General features: G+C 40.4%; 1 protein-coding gene and 1 long non-coding RNA gene across 3 annotated transcripts in view; one reads left to right on the top strand and one right to left on the bottom strand.

Moving 5' to 3' along the window:
- Positions 1 to 137: 137 nt before the first annotated feature.
- ANKRD10 (ankyrin repeat domain 10) overlaps positions 138 to 15,249 on the top strand; it is a 38,094-nt gene continuing 22,982 nt past the window's right edge. For both annotated transcript variants that reach the window (XM_080375548.1, XM_080375547.1), the window contains exons 1-3: positions 138 to 473; positions 6,304 to 6,456; positions 14,817 to 14,908. In XM_080375548.1, the coding sequence (XP_080231674.1) occupies positions 273 to 473; positions 6,304 to 6,456; positions 14,817 to 14,908 (446 nt within the window). In that variant the 5' untranslated portion in view covers positions 138 to 272. The remainder of the gene's footprint in view (positions 474 to 6,303; positions 6,457 to 14,816; positions 14,909 to 15,249) is intronic.
- Positions 12,544 to 14,869, bottom strand: LOC308058938. The gene is made up of 2 exons (XR_013926059.1): positions 14,352 to 14,869; positions 12,544 to 14,294 (listed from the first exon to the last, which is right to left on the bottom strand). It is a non-coding gene; the product is annotated as an uncharacterized lncRNA (long non-coding RNA).

Here is a 15,249-nt window from a genome sequence, read left to right as displayed (position 1 = left end):
CCTCCCGCCACCCCCCGCCCTGCCCCGCCGGCGCTGCCCCCTCCTCGCCCCCACCGGCGCCCCGCGGGAACCCCGGCCCCGCCCGCGAGGGGCGGAGCGGCGCGCTCGGCCCCGCCCCGCTTCCTTTGTGTTCGGGCAGCGAGCGGCAGCCGCAGTCGCCGCCGCTTCCAGCCTGGGCAGCGCGCCTCTGCCTGATTCTTCTCTGTCCCGCCTTCCTATTCCCCCTCCCCTCTCGCCGCTTTCCCCTCGTCCTGCCCGCTCTCCCGCTCGCCATGTCGCTGGGAGCCGGCCCCGAGGCGGGTTTCTCCAGCGAGGAGCTGCTGACCCTGCGCTTCCCGCTGCACCGCGCCTGCCGCGACGGGGACCTGCCCGCCTTGTGCGCGCTGCTCCAGAGCTCGCCCTGCTCCGACTTGGCGGCCGAGGATTCCTTCTACGGCTGGACGCCCATCCACTGGGCCGCGCACTTCGGCAAGGTGGGGCCCGGCCCGGCCCGGCTCGGCTCGGCCGGCGGAGCGAGGGAGGCGGCGGCGGCAGCGGGGGGGGTGAAGGGGAAGGAGGGCGCCAGCGCCGCTCGCGCGCAACGCGGCGCCATCTTTGCCCCTTGCGCGCGCTCTGCCGGGAGGCGCCCGCCGCGCCCCCACCCCCCCCCCGGTCGCCGCTCCTGAGGGGATCGGGGAGCCGCGGCGCTTGGCTTCTGTCCTGTCCCCGCGGTCAGAGCGGCAGCGGTGGGGCACATCACCGGGCCGGTGGCACCTGCCGCCCCCGAATCACTTATCCTCGCCGCCGGCCGGAGCGGCCCCTGGTCCCGCTGCCCGCCCGGCAGGCTGCCTGGCTTGCTGACAGGGGTGGCCCTGGGTCGCGCAGCCGGGCTTTCAAAAAGGCGCCCGGGTCGCCGGCACGGTGCGGCGGGAGCCAATGGGCAGGAGGAGGGGCAGGGGGCTCCTCCCACGCCGATCCCCTCGGGGCTTGCCTGGCGGGCGCCGGCCGGGGCGGGAGGGAGCGCCGGGGTCGCCACCCCCCGCGCCCGCTGCCTCGCCCGCCCCCTGGCCGCGCTTCGTGCTTTGTGTGCAGTCTAGTCATGGCCCTTATCGCCCTCTGACTCCGCACCTGGAGACTGTTCTGTTGTGGTGCCTGTGTTATGACTACCGGCTCATTAGGAGCTTCGGAAGAAGGTGCTTGGGCTTATAAAGCGCTCCTCTGTTGCCTTCAGAATGAAAAATAACTTTTTTCACGTTTATACGTGAAATTATACGTGATTTTTTTTTTTTTTTGCACGGTTTATATGCGTGCAGATACGAGAACAGAATTAACTGCGTTGGCATCGCTGCAACGCAGAAATGATTAAGACATAAGTAGCCATGCTAACTACAAGCGTTAAGATGAGTGGTATCTTGATTTCTTGATTTTATGTAGGTAATGTGGTGAGTGTTCTAGCCTGTGCAGAATTCTGGGCTAGAGGGTTGGGGTTTGGGGTTTTTCCTCATTATTTGTCTGGGTTTGGATTTTGAGGGACTTGTTGTTCTCCCTCACATTGCAATATTTTTCTCTTTGTGTGTTGATTGTGTGCCAGGGGAAGAATATAAATGCACTTAGGCAGTTGTCATTGTTCATAAAAGTACATTAAGAGATGGTTTCTATATGTTACATGATCTTACCTGCAGTGCTTGTTTGAGAAACATAGCTAAGAAACAAACAAAAAAAAGCCCCACCCTCAAACCCTCCAAAACTAAATGCTAAATCGGTCTTTTTTGTTTCAGAAAGAAGGTAATAATCTACACTCAAAAAAAAAAGTGGAGCGCCTTAAATTTTATCATGAAGCACATTCATAGAAATGTGGAGATACTAATTTGGCACTAGAGTTCTGTTTCCTTTTACCATCTTGTAATAATTTCTCTCCAGTGCGTGCTTGTAGCAGCCTTGCTTTTGTCTTGGAAGTGTGTGTGGTGTTCTGTGTTTTTCTTTCAGCATCTTCAGCTTTCTACTAACCATCCTAGTTTATGTGAGATTTTTGCGTACATTCTAGTGCTAGTTCCTGTTGAAGAGACTATTGCAGAAACAGCTAACAAAGGGAATAAGTTAATCTACAAGATACTGTTTATACTTGCCATCTGCATTCTTGGGTGTCAGCAAAATTTGATACATGTTTTTGTGGAGGTTGCATGTGAGGGGGAAAAATCTGGCAAGAAAAATGAGACTTGTGAAAATGACATAGGCTATAAATGGGGTTTATACAACTTTTTATATATGTACTTTCCTAAAAGCCTTGTGACGAGAGTCAAGGCAATTTCAATTTACAGAAGTTACCCACGTGTTTTATAGTCTTGTTGGCTAGTATTCCTTTCTCTGAGCCAGACAGGGTAGAATACACTTGAAAAAGTTACAGTAATGTATTTGGAACCCAAACTCAAGTGACTCTGTGTTTGTGTGGTATAGTTATACTTCTATCTTTTACCAGTTAATAGATGTTTGCCAGCAGTGGAGTAGCTGCTCTTAGTGGACATTCATATGTATGTCTTATCTTCTTGTTTATGTTGGGATTTTTTTCCAAATACAGATTCATTAAAACTTCAAATGGAGAGTTCTATTTCTCAAGTATCAGAGTTTTAAAACATTAATGTTTGAAATGTTCATCAGTAGTTACCGAACAAGATTATTTTCAGTTCTCTTTGTCTGGATTGTGTGGGATTGTCATTGCATTTGTATTTCTTTTCTTGAAAGAAATTAAATGGTGACAGAACTTCTTGGCTGCCCTTCTGATACAGGGCCATTTAGCAACAGGGTCCACTGTACATGTATTGTTTCTAACTGCAGCTCTGTAGGAGGCTGAAATGACAAAACTGATTTAGTTCCATTCTGGAAGAAGTCCTTGCAGACTAACTTCTTTAGAGTGAAATCTAAAACAGTTCATACGTGTATATATGCGTCTGCATGTACATACAGTATCAGCCTAGGGCTGGTTAACTTCAGCAGCACAGAGGTGTTTCTTTCCCTTTACCTGTTGCACAATTTGAACGCAGAAGAAAGAACTCATCTCAAAGGAGAGTACAAAATCATTTTAGAATAAAGCTATGTATGACTACATTCTTGCATGCAGTTGTAGATGTGCTGCAGTAAGGAAGTAGTAGCAACAGTCAGGTTCCATTATGAATTAATATGTGAAAGAGAAAAGGGTGGGGCCCATGATATTGATGTAATACTAGTACCAATAAAAATGAAAACGCAGTATTTTTTAATAGTTTAGTCTGAAACATACTTCTGCAGCTTGCAATGAATAAAATACTAGCAAAGTTGATTGCAAGTGATATTACAGTTTGTGTTTCTGGTTGTAATACCTGTTTTAATGACAGCATGGACCTCCTTTTAGAGAAAGCAGTAAGTTCTGTGTTGAGTATCTGTGGTAGAGTTTGTGTTTTCAGGACATTACCTGACTGCAGAGAAGTGCTCATATCCCGAGATGTAAACTAATTCCCATTAGAGTTGCTGTATTCCAATAAGAGTTAATTATATAGTGCCCTAAATTACCCTGGCATTCTGTACATTCCTGAGAAGATGGGTTGGAATGTAAAGTTGTTAACAATCTAAAAAGCTGCCAGAGAGGTAGAAAATGAAGGTTTTGCATGAAAAATGAAGTTGCTGTTAATTTGCTTTCTTAGACTAACCTTAATTTAATTTTTCTTTTTAACCACTTACATGCATAGTTCTATTTTTTTCTGACCACATCTGTTTGCTTGTACTCTTCCACTTCTGTTTTTGCCCTTGACTGTTTATGTTATGGGAAGCAGAAAGTAGCAAGTACCTTGTTTCTTTTGAAACAAAAGTAGTAGAGATAAATGCCTGTCTTTTCCTTGGTATTTTGCCAGTATTGTGGCCTATGTGGAGGCCTGTGGTTTTTTCTTCATTAAATCAGTTTAACCTCTGCTTTACGTATAACAGTACATTGGAAAATGTCTTCTAAAAGGCTGTTTGATGAAAGTGGACTTGTGTGTCTTGATCTCAAGCATAAATAATCAGTGAGGTATTGGGTTTTGTTATGTTGACTTTCCCTATCCACAGAAATAACTTGCCTCAGTTTTCCATCATGTTGGAAGAAGCAGGATTTTGACAGCCATGATGCAGAAGACACTTACTTCAGCTCTTAATAGGATGAAATGTTATGTTTGTTGTTAAACCCCTGTTAGAGAGAATTAAAAAAAAAAAGAAAGTACACAAGAAAACATTTAAATTTGAAGTTTTATAGGTAATTGTGACATTCTTATTGGTTCAGCAGTGTCATCTTGCACTGTTTAAACTGTTTCATGTTTTTCCCCTTGCAACTGATGGGCTATAATGCCTGTCTAGTGATGGAAATTTGTTCGGTCCAGTTTCTGTGCAGGAAGTACTACCTATTCCTGAAGTTGTAATGCTTGTCTGAAAGTGTTGTCAAAGTAATTCTATTAAAAGTTCGTTTTAAAAATTGGCTGAACTTTTAATTGTTGTTTGCAGTTACAGGAGAGGGACCTCTTGGTGTAACTGGAGTTTTATTTCCATTACATAGTTGATTAATAATTACAGTGTTACTAAGGTTTAACAGCACTATTGGGGGTGCTAGCATGTGAACACAAAGGAAAATCTGCGATTAGCAAATACAAAATGTATTTGGGTGGTCTACCATTAGAATTATAAATTTTATTACACCATTTTTTTGATGTAATTTTTTTTTACAGTAGTAGTACTTGATTGCTTTTGAAAAGGTACTTTGTAAAGTACTTTGCTTTTTGAAAAGGTACTTAACCTAACTTTGGAGCTAGATTCATTAATAGTGCCATATTTCAGTCAGTCTCACCCTTGCACATTTACTTCATGTAATTAGTGAGTTAATGGTACATTTATGTCTAGTGTCGAGTCTATTAGAGTCCAAAAAAGTACTTAGGCATATCCTAAGGGATAGGGTTCATATGTGTGTGTTTGAACTATATGGGGGGAGGAAACAATTGAAGTTCCCGATATATTTGGAAAGCTAATACAAAATAATTCTCTACGGTGGTTGGTACTTTTCTCATGGATGTAATTCATCAAGATCAGGAATTTACAGGTTAGACAAAAAAAGGAGAGACTGACATAAAGCAGTAGAGAAGCACATTGGAGTTGTGGTATTTGTGCTTCTGAATCAGGCTGCCAGCTGACTCTGATGCTTTTTAAATTGTTCCTTTATGAACAGACCATTCCACAGCTGTGGTATGGCTAACAAACATTTTCTTTAACTGTGAGAGACTGACCTGTAAATTTTTGTTTTATATGAATCAGTTCCCCGAGTCAGTGTGGTGTTTTTATTGTTTTGCTGTGGCGTGTGTGCACAGTGTTGTTTGTTTTCTAACTGCAACAAACGGAAGCCTAGGCTAAACTGTTTATTTTAACATAGTGCATTCCTTTTCCTATCAACAAAAAGACAGTGTTGCTTTGTGACAGGAAAGGAGCAGTTTTTTGGCTATTTTTGAAAGTTGAGGTCATTGTGGCTGTGGTTTGCCTGGCTTCTACAATGTGATGTTAGGAACATTTAAAAATAGTAACTGGATATCTGACACTTCTGGTTAGTATGATGGGAAAATAAAAGTCAGAATATAGTGTGACAAAATACTGCAATTTTTTAAGACTGAGTGCTTTTCTTTTTTGGTATTGACGCAAACATGCAACCTATTTTGTTCACTGCTCTTCAGCTGCAGTAACAGGAAAATGGTGGAAAGAATTTTTCCTTTATAAATTTAGCGTAGTATTAGCAGTACTGCTTTTCATTAGTAATCTGCTGCTGTCTAGGAAAACATTAAAGGAATTTAAAATCTTGTGTTTTTCTGATATCCTTTCTCTAAACTCCCCTGAGAACACATCCATGTATCTCCTAACAATACTCTTGTTTTGGCAAACGTTATCTAACAATGTCGGTTTAGTATCATGTTTGTAGTTTTGCTGGATCAGAACTTCTCTTCTTTTTTTTTGCCTTCTTAACAGAAGTGAACCAAATAGTTCTTGTAGTCAGAACTGAAGTATTTATGCCCTCTTTTCCCTCATCCTGAAAATAAATGTTGGAATTCAGTTTTAGGGGTGAGAATTAAGTACTTCTCAGGTATGCTCTGTGGCCAAAGGAGGGAGGAGTATAAGGAGGAGGGGGGAAAATGCTAAGGTTTGTATTCTGTCTTGTATTACATCCATGTAGTCTCACTAGTAAGTTTAGCCTTTCTAAGTTTTATGTATTTATTTATTTAGTACGTGCTTATTGTCATAGCACATCTGTGTAATATTTTTTGGTTTTATTCCCTCATGTCTTTAAAGCTGGAGTGCCTAATGCAGTTAGTAAGAGCTGGAGCTTCTGTAAATGCCAGTACAACACGTTTTGCTCAAACACCAGCCCACATTGCTGCTTTTGGAGGACATCCACAGTGCCTGAATTGGTTGATTCAAGTGGGGGCCAACATAAACAAACAGGTATGGACTTGTGTGTATTTCATGTCTGCATATAGTTTTGGAAGGAGTGTCTTGGTCCCTTTTTGCTACATGTATGATCCTTACATTCACATACAGATATGTTATTTTTAACATCAGCTGAAGTCAAATGACTTAATTACCAGTTACAGACCTCTTTCATTACAGTAGAGATAGGAGCAATAAATGTCCTTTAAGCCACTAAAGGTTTGGAGAACATTTGTTTTAGGAAATGACATCTTGCTACTTCTTGAACAAAATGGTGTGCTGTGCTGGTGTTGGCAGCATTAGCAAATACTCTGACACTGTAATGCCTCTTTAGGGAAAAGAAAAAAGACTAGTGAAGAATATCTTACTTATTTAATATGCTAAGAATTGGAAAATTCACCATTACCTACAGAACCATGAGACCTTTGTGGTACTTCGTGATTAGTCATACATCTAGTACATACATACATGGCATACAATAAGGTCTGCCATGGTTTATTTTAAAGGTGCACCTGGTTTCATACTGCTGTCCACTTTAGATTACTTGCAAAACTTTTCTGGTAACTTCCTGCAAATAGATCAGAAACATGTACTTTACTAACAAAGAAGGAATGGGTGACTTTTTTATTTTTTTTTAATAGTTTTCCATTACTTTTACTGTATGGATAATGATTTATCTGGTAGCAGAGAGTGCAATAATACAGCAAAATTCCTGTAAAGGAGTGTTGTACTCTGGGACAGTACCAGAATCAAGTGCTTAAAACTATCATGCTTTTGGAGAAAATATTTGCAGTACTGAATGGATCTATTGTGTATGCAGGGCATACATAAGGTATGCCTTTGAAACAGTACTCAAAATTATGTATAATATTCTATGAGATTAATTAATACTGCAGCATTTACTAATATGGCACAGCACCCATAAAATGTCTGGTCTGTTAAATCTTGCATCATACTTTTTATAAAATATTTAATGGCCAGACTGTTTCATATGCAGTAGAGTTAAGCTAAGTCTGCTGAAGAACTTGAACATTTGCTTTTCTAGAGTTTGGTTCTTTTTCTTTTTTAAGCTATGCAAAAATAAGAAATGGGGAAGTTTGTGTTGAGTTTTCAGAAAAGAAGGCTGGTGCATTGAGAACAGCTGTGAGACACCAGGAGAATTGTAGAAACAATGAAGGTGACTGGATGCAGAGGCTATAGATCGCATCTTCTCCTTGATACCTGACAAAAGTAACTTATGCAATAAGTTATTGCTGCATAGTGGTAGAATCTTCAGAAGAGAAAATACAAGAAGTATAAATGCATCTGGAGACCAGGTAAGAATGTAAAGAAATGGTGATTAGAGAGGAAACATGGCATGCACAGAATAAAGATGTACAAATATCTGCTAAATGAGAAGAGAAGAATGAATGAAAATGAATGAATGAGAAGAATGAAAGTTTCCAACTATGAGGATAAAGAGAAGAACTGACCAGTGAGGTTGAAATGGAGTCGAAGAACAAGCTTGCTGTCCTGGAACATGAGGGGGGGCGGGAGGGAAATCACATCTAGTGGGCAAGGTTATAGTAAAGAAGAAAGTAGCAGCTGGCCCCCCAAAGAAGAGGAGAAGAGTGCAGAGAGATGTCTCCATGGGCTGGGGGCAATATGCAAATGACTGTAAAGGAAAGCGAAAGGCAGTATAATATGCAGTTAAAAGTAGGCAGGAAACTCATTCCAGCTTGAAGTAATCACCAAGACTAGCCAGTGACTCAGGAGTCTTTACAAATTTATGGCCTGTCACCAGAGCAAATCCAAATAATAGATCTGCAGTCTTCCACAGGAGGAAGAGTACTGTGATGCTCAAATTTTCTGATAGTGGTGACAGTATCATATAGATTTCTAAAGGCAGATTTGGATGTTGCCAGGCAAAGGACACCAGTATAGATGATACTGGATGTTGACGCTGTGGAAGCCTTGTATGTTGTTAATGGTAGGCTCAAGTTACACTTCAATGTAATAATTTTTTTGCCCCCACAAAATATTAATTGAACATACAAGCAGAGGTAGTTTAGATTAAGTTCAACATTAAAATAAGAAGATAGTTTTGGTTAATTAAAATGGTAGTAGAAACAAAAAAGTCTCTTAAATTCTTTGTTAGGATGCAACTGGTCAGTCCACACTGGTTTCACATGCATGAGCACTGAAAGCTAGGCAGTGTGCCTTGGTGATACCTATAGCAGCAAACTCATCCCACTGCTATTTGGAATGTTTCATACATGGCTATGTAAAGCATAGTGCATGCTTTGCTCTCCCCAGTTCCTCCCAGCTGTTTATTGAATTGCAGTCAAATTCTAATATTCTTGTTTTATTTGAATTCCTTAATAAATGATCATGGTTCCTTATTTAACTTCCAAGCACTTCCAGGTGACCATCTAGGGCTTCCACCCACACTTGAGCTTTTGGAGCACTATTTCCTGATGTGTATTTTGTTTATTCCTTCCAGCTCGCTGACTGATGCTGTACTTCAAACAGACATAGTCACTGGCTAATGGTTGTGTGAGGACAAGTGTTCCATGGACACTGGATACAATACACATGCTGAGAAAGATCTGGGAATACTTGATACTTAAACTAGTAAAACCTTGCTTCCAAACTGACTCCTGGTCACTGGCTACAGACTAACCCATCACCTCTGGAAAAAGAAAAGGATAGCTTCTGAAAAGGAATCTACTCGAGTCTCTCAGTCTTAACGTAAACTTCCGGTACTCGGTAGAATTTGCATGCACGCTTTCTCATATCTGCCCTGAGGTATGGTATTGTAGCCTATGCTGCCTGCCCTGAAGTTTAGGGAAAACTTGAAAATGCGTATCTCAGTGCTGGTGACAGTTGCCCAGGACTTTTCTCAGGCAGCAACAGTGAAGGACAAACGCTGAAAACTGCTTGTCCCAACTGTACCTTGCTCCCCAACTAAGTTCTGTGAGTATATCCTGTGATGCCCAGCCCTCTTAGATAACTCTATGTGCTGGCTAGAGCCATCTATCTGTCTTAATGATCAGTGGGCAGTTCTTCCCCCACCCCTGCCAGGATCACCATAAAAAATCACAGGAGAAAGACAAAGTGCCAAGCAATGGTCTGCCTGTTTCTACCCAGCAGTGGACTCAAAAGTCCTACTACTTTTATTTTTTTACTTTAGCGGGTAGTACCTGCTAATTGTTACTAATAATGTGACTCAAGATCTGCATTTGGCTACCTGCCTGCTCTAGTTCACTTTCAACAATGCAAAGCAATTACACTGCTGCTTTCCCTGAGATTTTTTTTCTGATACTTTATCCTTGTCACAATGCAGTTTATTTCTGTGCTGTTGTACACATTAACATCAGATAATCATGAGTACTTTTTGATTAAAAAGCCTGTTACTTCATTTAAATATATTTTCCCTCTAGCCTCAGCCTGTTAAACATTTGTTGTACGTTGACTGTGTTGATTGGCCAGAAAGAGTTGTGTGGCCTGTCTTAAAGAGAAGGGATAAGAAATACTGCATTCTTACAGGTGATGCAACCTTAATTGTCACCTAGCTGGTTGCCATCATTGGCAGTGATGGCAGATAGATGTAGCAGTGTTATACTACCTGTGCTAGCAAGAACTGTAAACACACTAATATCCTTGGTGAGGAGAAAGAAAACGCTCCTTCCTTTGGTATGTTATAGTTTTGCATTTTAAACAACAATTTGGACTAAATCCAGATAAAGGTATTCCATTAGTTCTCACCTGTACTCAAAATTCAGAAGGAGAAACAATTGTGGGTTCAAAGTGTTTTGGCAAAGAATGAGGGCGGGAAGAATAGTCAGTATTCTCCAGCTTCTACTTGTTGGCTTCAGAAAGGGTAGGGTGCTGGATCTAAGAAATCTGAACGGTTTTTGGTAGTGTGATGAGTTGCTAGAACGTGAAATTCAGTCAGTTGAGTTACAGAATGGAGTTAGTTTATATTTCTTGTCAGGTAAAATAGTCCTTCTGTGTCTTTCTTAGATATCTATACTGTAAGTATTTTACAAGTACTTGCATAGTGTTGTGGTTTAACCCTGGTCGGCACATAAGCACCACACAGCCAATTGCTCTTCATGCCATCCCCCCCGCCCCCCAGCAGGTTGAGGGAGAGAATCGGAAGGGAAAAGTAAGAAAACTCGTGGGTTGATATACAGACAGCTTAATACGTAAAAAAGGAATCAACCCCAAGAAAATCAAAGTGATGATAAAAAAATTTCTAAAACCCCCACACCACAACCAAAAAAATCCCACAATTGCTTGCCACTAGCCAACTGATGCCCAGCCAGTCCTGGAGCAACAACAGCTCTGGCAAACTACCCTGCCAGCTTTTCATGCTGAGCATGATGTTGTATGATATGGGATAGTCCTCTGGTCAGTTTGGGTCAGTTGTCCCAGCTGTGTCACCTCCCAGCTCCCTGTGCACCCATAGCCCACTCCTAGCTAAAACACTGGTGTATTACCAACACCACTTTGGTCACGACTCCAAAACATAGCACCATACTGGCTACTGTGAAGAAAATTAACGTTATCTCAGCCAAAAGCAGTGCAGGTAGTTGAAAGCTTTCATTGTAAATGTGGATGGGGCCTCTTTATTTTATAAAGAAATATTTACAGGTAAGTAGGTTTTGGGTTTTTTATTTAAATGAAAGGGGTGTAAAGGTACCAGTGAGTGAAATTAACTGAATCATACCCAGGGACTTGGAACTTGGAGAACAAAATGGAAAATTTGCTCTTAAGTTCAACTTGACTATCCTAAAGCCAACAGAAATTTGGATCCCAAAAAGAAAGAGGGGAAAACAGTTAAAAATGGCTTTAGACTGAACTGAAAAAATAACCATGTCTAAAAGAGGCCTGAGAATAAGCAGAGCTTCAGGGAAAAAAAAGCAGAAGAAATGTCTTTTGAGGTTAGCAGCATAGTGAGGAAATGCAAACCGATCAATCAAGCTGAGATAAATTTACTGATTTAACCCAAAAGACTCTTCAGCTGCATGAATAAGGAAGGAAGCTAGATACTTTCGCAGTAAAATGGAAAAGAAGTCAAAGGTTATCTAGTCAACAGCCTAAAGCCAGAGATGACATTCCTTGTCTTTGTGGGAGGGTAGTCATGCTTCTCCAAGGGAAAGGTGGGAGGTGTTGGACAGTGGCAGTGAGCTGCAAAAAGTAAATGTGTCTATGGTGCCTCATGCCTCTTTTTGTCATCTCCAGGACCACTGTACACAAAATAATTATTGTCTGCAGAAGCAAATGTACATTTTATCTTGAATGCTAAATTAGTAAAACATGATTGGTCTTTCTGCTTATTGGTTTACAATGTGACTTCTGGATTGTGATACACATCTGGGCTGTTGGTACAGTGTTACATCAGAAGGGTAAATGGGACCCTGAAAAGTTCTGTTCTAGATGTGAAAGGCCAGTGCAAGTTATGGATGTTTTTTTCCTTGGAATATTATTACTGAAGCACATATGGGAACTGTGGACAGTTAGAAGGATTATGAGATATTATCAAGGATAATTAGGAGTTTGTAAGAGCCCCTCAAAATAAAATAACTTTGTTTGCTCCATATAGCAAAAAAAAAAAAAAAAAAAAAAAAAAAAGAGAGAGAGAAATAGTGAAGAGGTGTCTTATCCATGAAAATGTGCTAGCCATCTAGACCCTGAATTGCTTTCAGATGCTTCTTGGAAGAACCTTACAGTGCTTTTTATGTTTGGTGCAATCCATTTCAGTTGTTGCATCAAAACAGAATTGTTCTGAAGTTCATAGAGTATTTTCCTCTGTATGCGTGATTTGAGTGTGTTGAAAAATAAGACATTTTTCAGTGGGAGATATTTTTTTTTTTTCCCTTTCAGTCTAGCTCATAACCCAGAGAGGATTTCTTTGTAGAGCTAGGAGGCTATTTTAGAAATTGTTTCAGCACAAACAGATTTGTTCCGTAGGAGAACTTCAGAAGTAGGTAATGTTAATGATGACTGAAATTTAGGTGCTGTAATTAACATGAATGCTATGAAAATCAAAATCCATATAGTCCGTCATTCTCTTAAGTATTTGCTCAATTCCTTAGCTTTTAGAGAAGAACACAAGGTTTTTTGGGCCAGTGATTGAAAGAAGCCCTTCTCAAGATATATATTCTCTTATGAGCTATTAACCTTTTTCTGGTTGTTGGTGACAGGATGGTTAGCTGCTATAAGCATAGCTTATTCTTGTAGTGCAGTGGCAAGGAGTCCTTTTGCAAAAGTCTTTTCTTATTCTGGTGTTCCCTCACAGCAACACTTCATAATTCAGTTCTCTAGATCTTACTGTGGGCAACATGCTAGGCTTATGGGGCTGATGGAGATTTTTGCCGTATGCATGGCTAGTTAAGCTAACTTGCCCTAAACTGAACTTTATATTGAATTATTATCTTTTAAGTTAGAGTTGGGTTTATAAATACTAATGCTGAACAAAGGAGGCAATTCACATCTTTTCTGCACTTTTACCTCTTTGACAAAAGTTGGGGAAAAGGAAACTAACAAAAAGATGAATCGAAGACAGCTTCTGTGATGGGAAGACATATTACGCTATGAAGAAAATTTTCCTGGACAAATGAATTTCCATGTATAATGGAATTGTGTCCTCTGTTAAGCATGTCTGTAACATCAAGAAAAGTTATAAATAGAAGAAATTATATAAACTTCATTGGAAAGCAGTCTTCTATTCATCAGCTACAGGCAACCATCTTGGAAGGGCTCTATGGCTCTTTTCTAATCGCTAAGGGCTCCAGGGAGTTTTCTGCTATTTTCTGTCTCAACTTCATGTCATCCTCAGCAATTTTCCTTAGTTTATAAGAAAGTAAACTTTGATACTATTGTTGTTCTCTGCTGGGGGGCACTAGGTGGTTTGCTATTGGGCTGAATATATGTCTTAAGCACTGGTAAACTGGCTTACCCTCGGTGAATTTGTAACTTGTTATAAAAATACTTTACCATGAGCTAAAATTGGCAAGGAGAAAACTGAGTATATAACAGATAATTCAAAATTAATTTTCAGGTTAGATTTACGTGGTCTGAAAGATGTGATTTAATTTCTTAGAAGCTTGGCAGACAAAAAAACCTTGTTACCTTCTATCTATCAAGATGGTAGTACGATCGTATTTTGAATACATTCACATTGCAAATAAAGCTAAAGTGTAACCAGTATCGTGGAGTTAGGTGTCAACACTGTTGTGGATAAAGACTGGTAAGTCAGTAAAGGTGTTGTGTTACTTTAATAGCTAGTGTTGATATTTTAATAAAAGGAATGGAGAAGCAAAAATGAGGCACATACAGTTAGAATATGCCAACCATCAGTGGAGCAGACAAGCAAAGTCTGCCAGAAATCTGGAGAGAAAGAAAGAAGGTGGGGAAGAAAGGAAAAAACCCAACCTCGCTATGCATTGGAAGTGTTGAGGGTTGTGATAATCAAATCATGTAACAGACCAGTAACTGAACATTTACTTGATACTTCAAGGCCGTATTTCATTACAGATTCTTCTCTGTGGTTCTTAATACTGATGGTTAATTGCAAGTACTCAACTTCATCTGCAGCCTGTAGATCATGATGCATGGCATTTACCCGCAGCTTGCCAGTTGCATTTGTAAATTCTCCCTGTTCTCTATGAAGATAGTTTGTAGAGAGGAGTTGCCCGGAAAGTGATACACTTCTGAGAGTATGTTTGCACATAATACAAAAAGATTAAATTATTGGATGTGCTGGTTAACAATAATGGAATGTAAATGGGTAAAGATAACCAAAAAAGAAAAGCATATGGCACATGCCTCGACGTGTATATATCTCAGGAGAGATCTGGCCTGTCCTTGTGAACTCTGGGTGTACTTTTATTACGGTAGAATTATGCATATGTACTCCTCACCTGGTGAGTATTTGTGGTGCATTACAGTACTGTGTAAATGTGTCAACAAGATTTGAAAGCAATCTAGTCCCACAAACTTGGCCAAGCTGCTTCTGATTTCAGGATGACTTGCTCAGCCCAACATATTGGGAAATAAGTGCTAGGAAATAAAGGTGTTGGAGTAACTTCTTATAGTGGTATATGTTGTGGGGTTTTAGCAAGTTTTGCTGAATATGACTCTGCTGATTGCTTAGTTATCGAATAAGGCTTATCTTGTGAGTTAGATGCCCTTAACGTTATTTTTTGCTAAATATTTAATGTACATGACACTATTGCAAATTTTAAACAATGATAAAGTACCTGATGCATTTGCTAGCTAATAAATGCTGCTTTTATATATCTGCTTTCTTAACTAAAGTGAGTAATGTAAAAAGATTTTAAGTTTAAGAAAGATTATGCTTGACAAAATGCAGTTTGTCTTTACAGGATTATGTTGGTGAAACTCCTATTCATAAAGCAGCACGGTCTGGTAGTATGGATTCCATAAGTGCCCTTGTGGCTCATGGTGCGCAAATAGAGTAAGTGAGGTATTTTTTTTTGTTGTTGATTGTTGTGTGTTTAGCTAACTAACTTAGACCAGTAAATGTAGATACTAATGTCAGAAAGAAAAGTCAAAACAGCAGACACCCGATTGAAAGAAAGCTAGACATGTTCAACTGTAATGAAGCCCAAGGTGTTTTGCGTGTCTAGTAATACAGTTTATTTTACTTAAGTGATAGCAGTATGCTACGTTACTATTGCATTTATATCTGATACATTGAAATACTTACCATGCTTCTGTCAAATGACCCCAAATAGTACACTTTAACTAGTGTGTAGTTACTTTTTTCCAACAAATTTAAACACCTTGCACTGGTGA

The sequence above is a fragment of the Falco punctatus genome (genome assembly GCF_963210335.1).
Source record: "Falco punctatus genome assembly, chromosome: 2".
In the NCBI taxonomy this organism is placed as follows: domain Eukaryota; kingdom Metazoa; phylum Chordata; class Aves; order Falconiformes; family Falconidae; genus Falco; species Falco punctatus.
This window is presented reverse-complemented; position numbering and strand designations above follow the sequence as displayed.